This window comes from Ptychodera flava, chromosome 21 (genome assembly GCF_041260155.1).
Source record: "Ptychodera flava strain L36383 chromosome 21, AS_Pfla_20210202, whole genome shotgun sequence".
In the NCBI taxonomy this organism is placed as follows: Eukaryota; Metazoa; Hemichordata; class Enteropneusta; family Ptychoderidae; genus Ptychodera; species Ptychodera flava.
In genome coordinates, this window is record NC_091948.1 from 19,825,254 (window position 1) to 19,842,391 (window position 17,138).

The 17,138-nt window shown below is 40.4% G+C and overlaps 1 protein-coding gene across 2 annotated transcripts in view; it reads left to right on the plus strand.

The window, feature by feature from the left end:
- The first annotated feature begins 319 nt into the window (after positions 1 to 319).
- LOC139121661 (synaptotagmin-7-like) overlaps positions 320 to 17,138 on the plus strand; it is a 28,032-nt gene continuing 11,213 nt past the window's right edge. Inside the window, exon 1 of one of the 2 annotated variants that reach the window (XM_070686738.1) lies at positions 320 to 476. In XM_070686738.1, coding sequence (XP_070542839.1) covers positions 428 to 476 — 49 coding nt within the window. In that variant the 5' untranslated portion in view covers positions 320 to 427. Of the gene's footprint in view, positions 477 to 5,396; positions 5,521 to 17,138 lie in introns of those variants that run through there. The other variant, XM_070686739.1, reaches the window with a different exon arrangement.

The following is a 17,138-nucleotide window of genomic DNA, read 5'->3' on the forward strand; positions in this document are numbered from 1 at the left end:
CCTGAAGAAGTGTGAGCCATCCTTTAGAAATCAAATATGACAGAGACGGACAAGTGTAAATGATTCCTATCATACCTGTACTGACGTCATCAACACGTGTGAAAGTTCGAAACAGAATATAAACTTGCAAACTTTCCTTTCCATACTTGACTCACTCCTTTGTCAGGGAAACAAAAAACCTGTTGTTCGGGCGAAATCGTTAAAAACAGCCCTCTACGACCTTTTCCGGAATATCTTTCCCATCTGACCATAAATATGCGGGCGAGTTTTCGTTACCAAAGCAACAGGTGGACTCGAAGTAAGGACAACCTTTGGTTTGGTTGATTGGTTGGTTGGCTAGTTGCCGTGGTGTACCACCGTCTGTAAACGTTGCGAACGACATAAACTTTTGAGGACTTCATTCCGTGGAAAAAAACCGCCACCGTAAATGGAATTCAGCTGTGGGTTGACAAATGTGACGTGTTCCATAATGGACGGTAAGTTGAAAGTGTCTTCAGAGTGTTCAATATTGTTCACTATTTTTGCCCAGTATGGCCTCCAACTATTCAAGGTATGGCGCTAACGTGCCACGTTGGTGACATGTGCTCAACAACCTCGCCCAAATCGAACGTCGAGTCGTGACCACCGGTCGCTCGCAACACAAGTGCGTCATATTGCGATTGGAAACTTATCATATCATGTTTAAGATTGACTTTTTCAACTTTTGCTGGTCACGACTTTAAACGTTTCCACAGAGATATGCAACTGACGTGACCACTTGCCCTTTTTGTAGCAACTTACAGTGACTTAAATATAGAGATTCTCACTTTGCCATGGTAACAGAAACCCTTTAGGTTTCGGTTTATTGGGCAGCATTCTTTCCTTTCAAAGCGTAACGCAGACTCCCTCTTTGGTGTATCCCCGTACCGAGCATCATCTTAGACTGACGTATTACCAGTATCTAGTGCGTCATGCGTCAGAGAAAAGTGTAGTCAGATTTCCAGTGCAGACAAGATTATTTACCCATATTAGTTGATTGCGAGACAGCTAAGGAATACATCTCCGAGTGAGAACATCTCTGATTTCTCAAAAATTCGAACAAAGATTAAAATTTAAATGTCTCGTCTGGGATAAGCGTGTGCCAGCCACGAATTTTGCCTTCACGTTGAAAATTGCGCAACGGTGTACCGACTCTGCTTTTTGCCGTACGCGAAGTGAGAATTAAATTTAGTTTGAAACCAGGCGAATATTAAACAATTCAAGAGGTACCGGTATATACACCAGTCTCAAAATGAACTCGGCTGCCTTTGTCAGAAATTGCACTTTGCATTTTCAAACAAGTTTTAAATGTTGATGGCCAACTCTTTGAAACGTTTTCTAGGTTTCACGTAGCGATGATATGGCCGTGCGTGCAAATAATAAATAGTTTTACATAGCTTGACCAGCAGTCGACTTGGCAACTGCGTTTATTTGAACTTTGCGCTCTTCACGACTATCATCCGACTTCATCCAGAGCCTGTGTGACATTTTGCTAACGCATTAACCCTGTTAATCCGAGATTCCCCACATTAGGTGTCAATACTGCCACTCTGTTCATTAATGATGGCTGAAAGGCGTGTTCTTTAGAACTAGCGTGGGTGTAGTGCTTCCGTCGCTAAACTGATCCAAGTGTGTCGCCGATTACTTATCATTATGTGTGCATGTGTGTATGCATGCATACCCGAATGTGTATACATAGTCTATCATGCACGCGTGCATGTGTGCGTGTATGTATGTGTGCGTGTATGTATGTGTACGTGTATGTATGTGTGCGTGTATGTATGTATGTATATATGTATGTATGTATGTATGTATGTATGTATGTATGTATGTATGTATGTATGTATGTATGTATGTATGTATGTATGTATGTATGTATGTATGTATGTATGCATGCTTGCATGTATTGGTGTATAAATGGGTGTGTCGTTATTTGCATAAATTTCGCTGGAAGTCAAAAAGTCATATGATACACTCCCACGATCCTCTGGACAGACAGAAAAAATCGTATATATGTGACGGTGTGAAATTTTGAAATTGCTACAGACATTTTTTTTCAGTTTTCATTCACAGGTTTTCATTCTAAGTGTTTTATGTTTTGTATTGAAATCAGCTGAAAATTTTAGCGAACACAATGCTCATGAATGCTGACGTCGTCAAAATGGTGTTCAAGATTAAGTCGTTAATGTTCGTTTTGGTGCAAAAAGCTGCCTTCCAGTGACAGTGACACCCTGATTCTATGTTCAGGACACATATAGACTGTGCACACGCTTGCATAAGTAACACAAGACAGACATCCTATAACAGATTTTCAATCAACGATCAGAATAAGAGCCTGACGGATTGCGATCGAAAGCAGTTTCGGAAATCGTGCACGTTGTCGCGCCTCCTTGCTTAATGCCGCCGCACGTCCTATACATTTTAAAAGCCGTACTTTATTTTTTCGCCTTAGTTTCGTTCAGGATTTTTGAGTGACGCCAAGGTACTGTTTTTCTGCCCGCGACGTCCGGCTAGCATTAACGTGAACTGAGATTCCTAAACGTTGTGTTTATACTTTGAGTATTGTTCTAGGAGCTTTAAAGGGAAATAGTCGTCGGAACTGCGCTTAAAGGTCGTATGGGACCCATATGACCAACGTAAACACTGTATCCAAGGTACGATGGTTATTGATGAAAGTTAAAACTTGTCTGTCATAATCTACATCGTATAATTTAAATGTTGCAGCTATGATGATGAGATGCATCTAGATATCGTCAGTATCGTACACGGAATACATTGTTTGTAAACAAGAAACTCGCACAGGCGCAGTTCCGACGTTTCCTTTTAAACACTCGTCCTGTCTGTCTATTAAGATTAGAATCACTAATTTCTAGTGAACACAAGGCCATTCTGTCACCGAAACGTCCGTGTCACGACTTTGAGCTGGCCACATTTAAATATTTTGACAACCGAACAACTATTACACATCACCGTAAGATTGAATTTAAGGGCTCTTCACATGAGTACATTGCCATATAAATGTAGAAATGCAACACATTTGCTCATCAAATGGACGAACGTATGTCATGGCAATAAAACTGCTCACGTGCAACCGAGATAGCAATGTGACACCATTACGATCAGACGCTCTCGCCAACTGTTGCGTGACATATATATTTCAGTGAGTTCAATCGAAAGAATGATAGAAATAACGCATTTACTTTCCCAGGAACGTGGCGACGTTCTTTCATCCACGTTATAGAGACGTTTTTCCCGAACATCAGCGAGCATTTGAGTTTAGTCTTCCCATACATACACGGGCACATCTGATAATACACCGGATACTTTGATTCAAACAACGTTCGTTTGCGCAAGTGCAAGCTGTTGACAGGATAGAACATTCTGCTTGACGTGAACCGAAAACATGAGATCGATGCTATAACAACGTTTAATTGAGCTTGCGCAGTGAGCAAAGCTATCGATTATAAGGCTGGACAGTCGGAATATGTTCAACGCAAAACGCATTATCTTACCATGCCCGTGTGGATGCGCTGCTCTAACAAGTGGCCATCATTTTGTGCAAAGCTTGAAATCTAGAGTGCTGAAGTGCTTGCACGTATTACGTACGCACTGCAATCCAATCTCTCAATAGCAAAAGACAGGGACGTAATCAAATCGGTAACATTGCGTAAGGAAGATCCGACTTGTATGTTATGTAGACAGAGTAGACTAAGCATATGGCAAAGTATCACACTAATAACTACCTCAAACTTATACAGGGGATTACATGAAGACCGAACAACGAATGAATGTGCTATTTATTAACTCGCCGTGTATTTTTCAATCTACCGTACAAATTTACCCGGTGTAATGACGTCATATTTGATGGTCAAATGAAGACTTTGAAGGAAGGTGACTTCAAGGAGATGACGCTGCTTGTCACCTTTACATTTAGGGAAAATTTGACCCACGTTGGCGTGCTTTAATTTGTTTGTACTTTTCTGTCTGAGAGAGACAGGAACACTTTCCCCGATAGGGCTGACAACCTTTAAAGTGTATACTGCTTTACAAAGCTTCGTCTGCTTTGTTCATGAACAGCTCTAGGGGAAAGCCGAATACTTCACACGAACGCCACTTTTTTGGACACCTACCCTCCAGAGAAAGTCATGAAATGTTTTCAATACGCGATTTATGTCTAGAAATTTCAAGAAGGTCTGAGTATTGAGATGGGCAAGCATAAAAAAATTCGGTAGCTTGACAAACGCAATCACAAACCACAGAAAGTCTGGTTTTCTTTTTCCGTTCTGCGGCTCGGAGCAGCTCATCATACAAGAAACAGAAATAATAATTCATATCATATCAGTATCTATCGATAATATACGAATGAGATTGAGTCACAGTGGACACTGCCTAACCATAGGCAAACATTTTGTTCCATCTTTAGTGTTCAAGCTAGGGATTAAAGTGCTAGATTACTCTTAGATATCATAAAAAATCATAATACATACCAGGTAATATATATATATATATATATATATATATATATATATATATATATATATATATATATATATATATATATATATATATATACATATATGGCATCTGTGTATTTACTTATTTGATATTTGCCCTTTTTACAATTTGACCTTTTTTAGAGCTTTCGAGGTCACGATATTTTAGTTACCACTGACATGATGCTCCTGGGTTTTTTAACATCCCAAGTCACTTTTATCTCCCCCTCCCCCTCAGAGGTTGTTAACCCTCTTTGCGAGCTGTTTGGCAATGCAGTTAATGGGGGTTAGCCTAATTCCGGTCTAGAAATTGTATAACCCAGCTTTACACGCCGTACTATGGTGACCCTTCTTCTAAATCGGTGGCGAAACCGGTCTTTCCTATATCCAAATGACGATCTCAGTCCGTGACCGCGCAATTGTCGTTGTCATGACAACCTTTAGGTCAGTCTTATGAGCAAGTAATTTAATAAAAAACCTTGTCGATGTGAAGTGGGTCCGCAAAGTGGGTGTCATGTGAGCATGTATGTACAAAGTATTAACACTGAGGCCAGTGCAATGGATTGTGACAAAAACTGTACGGCAGATGACGACAAAGCGAAATACCGTGAGACAAGCGCCACCTGTGAAACAGCAGCTCGTCGATTATCCAACACGAAATGTAAATTTTTTACCTCAAGCCGGCGATGCACATGCACCGAGAAAGTAATATCTAATAAGGCTAATATCTATGAAAGGCATTAGCGAACAGAACGGGGTCGAAAATCTCTCCGATCTGATCACCCTGTGTAGCTGAACGTCGATGATATCATCCTCGCGTCTGTCAGCCAGAAGCAAGTCCATCAGTAACCTAGGGAGTTCACATTGCAGCTTTCCCGAGTCGCTTAAAGATACCCATCCTGATGTATAAGCGATAGCGCTGCACATGTGACCGACACTACCTTAATCGTCAGTTTCTCCAACGCATCATGAAAGTGTGAAAGATTCTAACGCAGCTGCACGATGGAAGGTAACGTAACGATTTTAAAATAGCTATTTTAGCAATTACCTTATCACCCAACCAATGCAATTTATTTTGCACTGAAGGAGGAATATAGAGGACTTTTTGTTGTAGAAATGTCAACTGGACTGGTAGGCTTGGTATGTAATCTAACTGTGCCTGAAAAGTTTTCTATATTTCTATTGTTATTTCGTCGAATACAAAAACCGTGACAGTTTCGCGCTGTAAAATTTGCATATTTGCGACCATCGCTAAGGGAGATACAACCTATACTAGACTAACAATTCATCTTGTATGACCAAGTTTAGTAGCTAGGGATCAACGGATTCTCTCCGCACAATATGAAATATTTTACTGTAATACTCCGGAATTTGCCACCAAACTATTCTGTATCCAAAAGGTCTGCCAGTCTCGTTGTTTTGGCGCCATCGATATTCACTTGAGCCAGACGACTTAGTTGCGACAGACTGCCTGTGCTAAGGACATGGATGTCCTGTCTGCCTACGATTTGTATCCGTTATGCGTAGTAATGGTTGGCCTCGTTAAATCTGTTAAATCTAAGCTGTTGTTTCGAACAGCAGAATAGGGAGCCACGGCGCAAAGTTACTTTCCCGGTCAAACGCCAGAAATGTGTTAAGACTTCCAAGTGCCTTGACATTTCTGTTGGTTTCATAATTTATTTGACTTTGTTTGATATCCGTGCCCCTGGGTACATAGCTCGTCGCGGTTCGTGTTTTCACATCCGGGATTATTCACACTCCGTCATTCGCAATCACCCAGTCACGCACCACTGTTCAATGCGTAGGTAACAACCAGGAATACACGAAAGGGTTTCTTTAGATCAATTTTAAATGACGTTATACGCCTGTCATATCATTTTAACAAAGACGGTGTGTCCTAGTCAATGCTCTTCGAATATTTTTGACGCACCACAAAGTTGGAAGGCTCTGCAATCCATGTTCATTGTTGCATATAGTCGCGTGCGACTATGCTCTTTGAATAAGTAACAAGTCGCGAGGCTCATCGAGGGCAAGTTAATGGCCCACAAGGGAATGAAATCACATCTACAGCGCGAGACGCACAAAACCACGCGCGATTTCAATATGTATTCGACATCACTATAGAGAGATAACTTTGTCAAGGAGATATCAAGTCAATTTGGACAGTTCACCGGACTCACTATCGGTGGATGGTCAGTTTAAGACTTCAGCATGCATGGTTCTGTGCTCTTGAGCACGGATACTTTGCTCCTCCATTGAGTATTAAATGGGTAGTGGGTACCTCGTCCTGAAATCTCGCTGGTTTGATGATGAATTAAATACACATACGAGATAAATGAAAATTTCCCGGTGGGCGGATTACAAAAATGCGTTGATAGATGTATGTTTCAAAGAACCTAAACTTATATGACTCGAAAAGGGTATCAAATGCTTCGATAATAGCGCCGCATAAAGCATTCGCAACAATACCTTCAAGGGAAACAGTTGTCGAAACTGCGCCTGTGCGAGTTTCTTGTTTACAAACAGTGCATTTTGTGCACGATATCTAGATGCACCTCATCATCATAGCTGCAATATTTAACTTATACGATGTAGATTATGACAGACATGTTTTAGCTTTCATCAATCACCATCGAACCTTGGATACAGTGTTGACATTGGTCGTATGGGTCCCATACGACCTGCGAGCGCAGTTCCGACGACTTTATATCCCTTCAAGTTGGCTGGCTTCGATATATGTGCAAAACGAGAGATCATCTATGAGAACAGGTTAGAGGATATGATGACGATTAAGCTGTCTGCCCGTATGTTCTTTGGTCACCAGGCTGACGGCGATTGATGACGGGGAAATAATGACGCAATTTCCGTTTCACACGAGCCTGGCCACGACCAAAGTGGCATACCATTTGTCTCATACTGATGAGGTCAGCAATTAAACTTGTCCCTCTGTAATCTTAAGTCGGTATGTGTACTAATGGAACGGTGGATAAGATCTATCTGTGTGGCTTGTTGGTTTGATTGTTTTAGTAAATAAATACATACTATTATAATTTAGTTTACAGAGTGGCCATGAACATGGTCACTTAATCATTATGCTGTTCTTTGTCCCAAGGCCCCGTTATCTGTCGAAGATAACTTGTCGATCAATTATGCAGACATTCGCTAATTGACAAAACTTGTTCCTGATGCCAAACACATTTAATGGTGATTGTTATATTGACCCTTGACAATTTTTTTTTCCAATTTTTATTACTCATTAAACCCAGAACAATGCGATTGCGTCATCGTAAATTCATGCCTATAAGCGAACCCCTGTTTTAAACGTGTGTTCACATGATATACAAAAGACCGTCAAGGTGTACACCGTACGGCTTTGTAGACTTCGTGACTATTTTATTCTTTTCATTGCGCGCGCACACGCATTCTCCCTTTTGAGCCTCTGGCAGTTTACCTGCAGGCATGACGTCACTGTCATGAAAATAGGCGACAAAAATAGCACGCTGAAAAACATGCCAAAACATGGAAGAAACTTCGGCAAAAATGGCGCTGTTGAAGTGCAATATTATCGTTGTCCACTTGTTGCACCATAGAAATGTTTATTGCATGTAGGCTACTCAGTGATTAGGTTGTTAGCAGGGAACTTTAAAACGTTGAAAAAATTCTTTCTACAACATGATTGCCCCATTTCCATTCTTTAAACTTTTCAAACCCTAAGTTGCAATCATTGATGATTAAGTGCCTTGCGCACGAAGCCTAATCGTCTTGCCGAAAGGGGTAAGCCTAATTCAAGAGCCGCGGTGCCAACGTGCGCCGCGTGCTGGGGTGCCAAATTTCACAGGCCTCGATTCACGTTCTGCACTTTAAGCTAGAAACAGATTCAGCCACATATGTCGATGATTGACTACCATATCTTGATTATCATTTGACGCGGTTTCACTTCAGCTTACAGTGGGTTTGAAAAGACACGTACTTGACCTTGTCACCTTGGGAACTTCTATACATTCTAGTCCAAATAGTGAACTCTGGCTCCTTGTTTGTTTATGCATGTTTGTTTGTTTGTTTGTTTACAAATAAGTCAATAAATGATAATTCTAAAAGTCTCTAATACTATCCCATATATGAAATAAAGCATAGCCCACCTTTGCCATACTCATGTGTGTCCACCAGTCTCTCTGAATACTCACCCTTTTCATGAGTTATTAGCAAGGGTGAATATTTAGAGAGAGTGGTGGACACATATGAGTGCTAACTCCTCATGGCAAAGGCGGGCTATGCTTTATTTCATATGTGGGATTGTATTAGAAACTTTTAGAAATATCATTTATTGACTAGATTTGTAAACAAACAAACAAACAAACAAACAAAAACAAATAAACAAACACAGACACCATTCTTTATTGACAAATATGAACACCAATATGACTGTTTATTGGTTCTTCTTTATATATGGAAATAATCATACTTAACAAATAAATATAACACGCATAAACAAACAAACAAGGAGTCAGAGATCCCTGTGGCAGAACTTGAATCGTGGCCAGTGAATTTAAAATTCGACACGCGGCACTTGGTCACGCAGCCCGTGGTTCTTGAATTAGGCTTACCCTGCTGAAATTTTGAATTTTGCACTGATCTCAACGATTTACATTAACAAGGCATGCACTGTGTACCGAACGAACAAGTGTCCAATTCGCGTACAAATGCCACAATCTTGTATGCCTTCGGGACGTGTATAGAGATGTGTGTCCTCGGGCATCGCAGAATGAAATACACACTCTTCGGAAATTAAGAAACTGTCACACCGGTCGCAAATAGCACGGCGTTTTATCCGCCCACATAGTGACATTTTCATAGCCCATGGAAAACATTGAATCGACCGTGATTTTGATAAGAGTAAATTTTGTGGTTGTTTGAACCGCTTAAAAAATAGGTACCGTTTTAGCAGTTTGATCAACTGTAATTAAATCCTAATTTCTATGGTTACCCTATTCTTTTCCGGGTCTCTGCTGAACGACATACCGTCGAGATGGATGCCTACTTCAAAATCAATACCCTTAAGGCACGACGAACACATTGTACCGGCATGACGCAGTTGCGTCGGGGTAAACATATCACAGCTTTCATTCAATAGGGTCTACCTATTGAAATGCTTAGCCCAGGAAATCCGCTATGCTACAGATGATCTGGATCTTCCCTGGCCAGTCACGGTATCGTCAAGGGACTTCGGTACCTGGTTGAATGAACCCAACAACTGAGGGAAACCTACAAGTACGGAACTACGTTGAAGAAAACATGCACGGTCTGGATAGGCCAGAGCCAATATTTATCCCTGGCATCTCTGCGGCTTCTCAAAGAAGACAGTTGAACTTTAAGTCAGACGCCTGATATTAAAGATTAGACTCGGCGATTAGGGAGCTCTCCCCAAGGGTTTTGATTAAAAACGTTTCTTGGCATTTTCTCCGGTTTTTTTGTGATTTAACAGTGAACAGATTGTTAGAGAAAATATGGTATACTAAATTATGGCTGATTGTATCCCGGCCCGTTACGAAAGAGCATACTTCCCTTGCCAAAAGTTGTGATCACAATCTTTGACATTTCAGAGACTCCTATGTCGAGTCACATATCTTCAATTCCTGTGTTTTCGGCGCACTTTTACTTTTAAATGCGTTCTCTTTGTTACAAACCTTCCAAGTAAACAGCAAGCTATCTATCAGACGAATTCATGGATCTGGAGCGGCAATATCTAATAAAGCGCAAATATTTTTGAAATTTAAAATGCTACCATACCTGATGCAATCATATAGCGATAAGACAGTACGTAGCCATATGTTCTCGTTTTCCTGTAAGGCCAAAAAAATAAATTGTGCTGTTCCGATAACATGGTTTTCAAAAATAGGGTAGGTAGGTCTGCAAGAATTTTTTTCCAAAATATTTTCATTTTTAAATATGCATTTTCAGAGGTTCAGGGCGGTCAAACACTGGCAACAACATTTCCAGAAAAACGTATCATACATATAGTAAAAGGAATAAAACCGTAAAAGACGTCCTTGTTCAAGCAAAAATCAAATGCCAGGTAACGAACACGTGATTCTACGCGTTAATTCTATCTTTTTTACTTCCGTGTTTACGTAGCACTAAAAAGTTTAGGGTCGGCAGACAAAAAATAGAGTAGGTCGGGTTATCGGAACAGCACAAGTTTTTTTTCTTTGGCCTGAGGCAGGAAAGTGCAGCTTCTTTGCTTAAGGTAGAATGCGCCTCAAGACAGATACTTGGACTTTCAAATTTCTACAATTCTTTTCTGATCTACCGCTCGTTGAAGCTCATTATAAAGCTCTTTGAGTCCGAAAGATTTTCAATTGCTTAGTTTTTCGAAAATCGAAAATTTCGTTTTTCCTCATAGAGTTAACACAGGGATGGCGGCCATGTTGAATTTCGACATCTTGGGACACAGAAAGAGCATTCAGTGCCATTTACAGACGGAATGGGTAAATAATGTAATGGCGTAATTTCTGTTATGTAGCATACAATATTTGAGTAATGTACAATGGTGTCACATTCGGCATGCATCTTCTTGTGCAACATTATTTATTGAGTTTGAGACACAGCAATTCAATAAAGGTATTTCCTTTTTTCATGTTATTAAAACACACCGCACAAGACAGTTATTCTGTCCTTTTTAAAGTTTCCAAAAGTTTGCCAGGACAGTTTCCCGAACTAGTGAAGCATTTCCAGTCTTTTCGAGTGATATCAGTATGGACGTTAGGGACTGGTCAAACAATGGAGGTACCTGCGGCCAGAGCCTGCGCACATTTCCTCCTGTGTCATACCTGGGAAATATACCTAACAACGCGCTGTCTGATAATCGCGTGCACTGTGTCATAACAGCGAGTCAGTTTATCAGAGATAATCTTTATCTAGAAATCTTACAGATGACATCAGATCGCAATCTGAGAAATGTAACATGTGCCAGTTGTGCGTACAGATCCACGGCTTAAAATGTTGTATTTTTCGTCTTTTCTCAGGTTACTTTTAATCTTATTAGGAATTTTTTCCCCAATTCAATAGCCGTTTTTTTCCAATGCCCGAAGCGAAACAAAGTATCTACTTGTAGGGCGTCACTAGACATCTGTAATTTGTGCTCCATGAGGGTGCTATTAATTAACTTTCAGAAAGGTCTTCAAAATACAACGCCCCCGTGTTTGGCGAAAATGTCACCACAAGATTATTATCTTTCGATATGCAACTCTGACCTTTCTGTCCGCAAATGATACTTGAAAATTGACAGCCAGGCGATATTAAATGTAAGCTACTGCCAGGTTTTTAATGTACTATTTGTATTGGTTTTATTATAGTGACATAAGATAAACAATTGACACGAAAAAGCGATAAATCACCCCCCCCCCCCCCCCTTTTTATCATGTTGTAAGAATAAGAGTAATGTATGATATATAAGATGGGAGTCACTTTGTCTGACGAAGACTCTTGGATGAAATATAACAAAGATGGCTATTTTGAAATCGAGGTGCGAATAAACGAGAAAGTCGAACGCATTATGTCATTGCATCACCACTCTCCTATAAACACCGAGGCACCCATAGAAAAAGTTATACAAGCACACTGCAGCAAACCAAAGCGCAGTTCTTCCGTTCACCGAACCGCCGCAGGAAACGGATTGTGGAGAAGAAGCAAGTGCCGTAAAACGTAATAGGTTTTACGACAATGCAAAGACGTCGCTATGAGTTTCACAGTGTCTACGATAAGGAAGCTCAGTACTATCTAGGATAATCAAACCAGCAAACCGACTGTTTATATCGATAAAATATTACAACGGCCTCCCCATCCACACAATATTTAAAAAATATATTACACCGTCGATAAATTGAAATTGTTATCTCTGATCATGACCTTGCGCCAGCAACGACGCCACAAATGAAGAGGCCGCATTGTCACATAGAGGCATTGTAGGCACCGCAGGTACAGAAAAAAGTGAATTCAAACTATATAGTTTCCCTTACAATAAATCGATGCGCTGATCCCCTGACATGAAAATGTGGAGCAGACTTCAATTAACTAGGTCCGGATATGATAAACGCCCGCGCATTTTCATATGCGTTTCCATGCATTTTGTCCCTTTCAGCTGCTCTGTGCCTTTTCAATTTAAAGACAGTCAACAGACTCTCATCACTTCGCATTATATATTGTGTAATCTACAAACGCTGGATGTCAAGTCAAATGGTAGATGAGTCCCTAGACTGCTGCTAATCCTGTTTCATTGCTCACATTTATTTTGTTTCATAATTTGAAACTGAAGGTAATTCCCCTTCTTGCTATTTATTGACTAAGATGACTTTCAGAGTGGGCGCTGTGCGATATGAGGAGGGCGGACTGGAGGCGTGTGTGTCCGTCAAAATATCCTTTCCCGACAGCGGGAAGAGATTTCCCTCTTCTTCCGTCAGCATTTATGATAATGACCCTAAAAACTCATGAAATCATATTCCCCGTGCGCGTTGTTCTGTTCAGTCAAGAGACCACGGATATGTATGAAATTTTGTTTCAGTTCACCCATGAATTCATTCATGAATTGAATGTTTCACCTATGTTTCACTTATTCGCCCCTAAATCCCTATTTAAAGGTCAAAACTTACCACTGATCTTACCACTCACGACGATGGTTTTTTGCCAAGCCATGGTGGGAGGATTAGATCCAACAGCCGCGAACTGAAACTATAAACCTTGACAGAACTCCGCTCAGTCAATTTCGGTTCAGTGCCGCAAGCGGAAAGCCCTGTTTAAAAGCGGAAGAGCTACACCGACGTATGTCATATTTGAATATGACACATTTGAAAAATCTCTAAAGGCTTGTCCCCTATCTTTTGAGAAAAGGATGGCAAACTACATCACTCTTGTATCAAAGTCAAAGGATGGTAAAGTTAACGCACCTGAAAAATGATAAGCGATCATCGCAAGTTCTTCAGGGTTTTATTATACCCACGTAACCAAAACATCCATTTTCTTAGTCTCCCACAAAAAATTTTAGTTTTGAATGTCGAATAGAATCCTCGATATTTTCGACCAGAATCAGCAATGTTATTTGTAGACCTATCCAAAAATTTGATATTCAGTCTGCGCGTCTTTGTAAGCCTGTATATGAAGAGCCGTGGGCCGGTCCCTAAGCATATGAATCTCGATCACAATCCCTTCATCTGTACTTCGACCTACAATTCACTTTCAGCTAATCGCGACGTTTTTCGTCAAAGACTTAATTTTGTTCCTGACTAGAATCACGGTCATTCCAAAACTTCTATTCTCAACAACTACAACAACATCGCATATGCGCGATGCAGTGTGGCGGGACTGAGGATATGCTTTATTATTTAAAGCCCGGTCAGCTGCAATGTGTTTCTCGCATTTTACTTACAAAAAAAGCAGTCCAATCTTAGGGAGATGTTCTTTTTCCGTTATTAAGGTAGTATGCGCCTCGAAAGTGAAAGATTTAAACTTTTGCTCAAACTTTCCTTAAGGTATTTTTCAACCATTCTCTTTTAAAAGCAAGAATTATAATCGGGGGTCACCGTGCAAATTTTGGTACTAGACAAACAAATAACGAAAGATTTACCGATATTTTAAATTGGCCGCCATCCCTGTGTTAACTATATCGAGAAAAATAAAAATTTTCGAATTTCGTAAAACTAAGCCCGTAAAAAGTTTTTTTACACCAAGAGCTTTAAAATGAACCCCCACAAGTGGTGTATCAGAAGATAATTGTAAAAGTTCGAGAGTCTGAATGTTTGTTCCCGAGGGGCGTTCTACCAGATTGTCTTCGTAATTGTCATTGTTTCATCCTTGGCGATGAATTTGGTCAACTGTTCATAATTTGTTTTTACTCGCTTGCGGTGGCTATATACATGTACAGTGACTTGTGAGTCGAACATTATTTACTTGTTAAGATCCAAGTTGTACGCGCCTCGCCAATATTATGAGGTCACACTTCAGCAATTATTTTTACATAAATTGCTTTTGATTTCAAGCCATCTCATCGACAACATTGCAGAAAGATGCAGCTAACTGGGTCTTCAACATATGTAGAGACATATGTATAACAATCGTCATGAAGAAAGAAAATCATGCAAATATTATCGAAAGTTACAGCGGTGACCCTTTAACCTTCGGCATGCATACCTTGTGACGCCACGGTAGTGTTATCTGAGAAAGGATCATAATTACAGTATGAGCAGATAGCTCACGTGACCTTGTTGATTCCGCGACATAACTCGAGGGTCATGAAATATGCATAGCACTTATATTTGAGAAGGTGCCAATGCTATGGCAGTGACCTCGTTGATAATGGATGACGTGTCTCCCATCTTTTATCACTGTGAAGTAATATCGCATACGGAACATAAAAAAGTGTTGACTGCACGGAAAACCCTGGATGTAGCTAGCTTCCCACAGTTTGGGAGAAAATTGTTGTAGAGAAATACCGAAACGTAACATGTTTTGGAAATCGCCCATTGATTGACATTGATTGACATCGGTTTGACCACAGACAGTAACCCCCCTCTACTGCCTATAGTTTGACATAGATTCAGGGCATTCTGACGGGACATTTGGCGTCTAGATTATCGTACGTCTTTGTTGACCCTCACGTCATCCTATACGTGATGTGAACGATTTTTGTAACGCTGTTCATACTTTAATGGAAGTGAACACCAGCTGGCTCGGTTTTCTTTTTACGTTTCACTGTTTTAATGGCGACCTACATTGCCAACAGATAATCGTTATGCTCAATGACGTGAATGATGTTTTTAATCGTCTGCTCTTTTTGTTATTGAGCAGACAATGACCCGGTTCTGCCTCATGAACTTATTAATTCGCTACCGAATCGTTGCAGTTGACAAACGAGCTCAGATTTTCCTGCATTTCCCGTATTTTATCTGCTTTTCCTCCTCATTTGCGGCCTTGTTTTTCTCAGAAGACACAAGAAAATGGAAACCGCCCACTATACAAGTGACCGACCGGACCACTGGTAATGCAGTTGGTTTTCTTTGTTTGGTACAATATTAGTGGGTGATTCATCATCATAAAATTTCGTATGTCGAATATGTTTCGACATCAGACAAGTGCATGTCTGAGCTACTTGTAACGATACTTTGAATTTAATTACCTAACTCGTAAATTTTCCTATCCAACAACAAATATTATACACTGTGGGGATTTCAGACTAACAGGATCAAATGTTATCCTGGTGATCGGAGAGAGTTTGTCTTACTATACCAAAAATGAACGAAGTCAATTTTATAGAACACAACTTCCCAATATCATGACATATGGTATTCCTTATTTCGAGTAAAAGCCATAAAATTTGTCCATGCATGCTTCACAAAACTATAACGATAAGTCTGAAGTTGATGACTTTATTATCCATGGTGCGAACAGACAGACATGTCACACCTTCCAGCCTAACACCTAATTCCCCAATCAAAGCAGATTAAGTCTACCTAGCAACCAACCCAGCAACAGGCCGGCATTAAGTGGCTTATAATGATCGCATACGTGGCAAAATATCAACAAGTGCCGAAGAAAGACGTCTGTTTGTCACTCACTCACGCGCGACTGCGAAGTGTCGATAAATGGTCTTCAAATTGCTCGACCGTTCTACTTTCACTGCGGGCAAATTGCAGTATCCATACAGTGACGGAGTTTGAGAATAGGTGATCAACGTACATGTGTGGGTGTACCCTACGTTCAGTTTTTCGTACTTTCTTTATTTCACACTTTTCAGGCAGAAAATGTTTCTCATAGTAGACCACCTCTGAAAAACAAATACGCAAATATAGAGAAGGAAAATGTGAGAGAAATGTGAGACCACAAGGAGGGGAGACATCGATGTATTTAAATTACATTTAATATCATGATGAAGACGATCATAAAGACTTTAGGATATAGTTCGGTTAGGAGTTTACCCAAAAATATCATCAGAAAAAATATAAATACAATCTAGTTCTGAATTCGTATTTTTACACGTTTCGATCATTTCCACGGTTGCAAACTGCTTGTTCCAGTGTACAGAGCGCTTGCTCACGTGACCCGAGCTCCAAACAGCCGCGACTTTTACTCAGAGTCTAAAACTGGAGTACATTATCTTCCTCTCATGATTGACTAGCTGTCATCCCAGTAAGGGTTTCATTGAGATTAATGCTGTTTTAACTGCTCAACGTTATGACAGATGTTGAAACTTTTTAAAGAGCGTAAAGTGGGCCAAGTGGAGGCTGACGAGTGGTGATTTACTTGGCTAAAGTACGCCGAACTGCTACATTTCATCCAATGGGTAACTCGACTGATGCGTGCACGTATAGGAATATAGCTCGTGGTCGTTCGCAGGAGGCGTGCACCCGCCAACAATTCACAGGAAATTTGTCTATTTTTTAAGTTTGTAAGATTCTACAAAGTCAACACATCACAGATCGCCACATCACGAAACCTCTGTCAGCGCTGCAGCTGGAATAGATATCGTCGCCCGGAAAATGGGTCACGTGACCACAGGTCGCGATAACGCCGTCTGACAAGTAGATATATCGAAGATTGCCCAGAGAGTATTTCACTATTTACATCGGACGTAACACACAG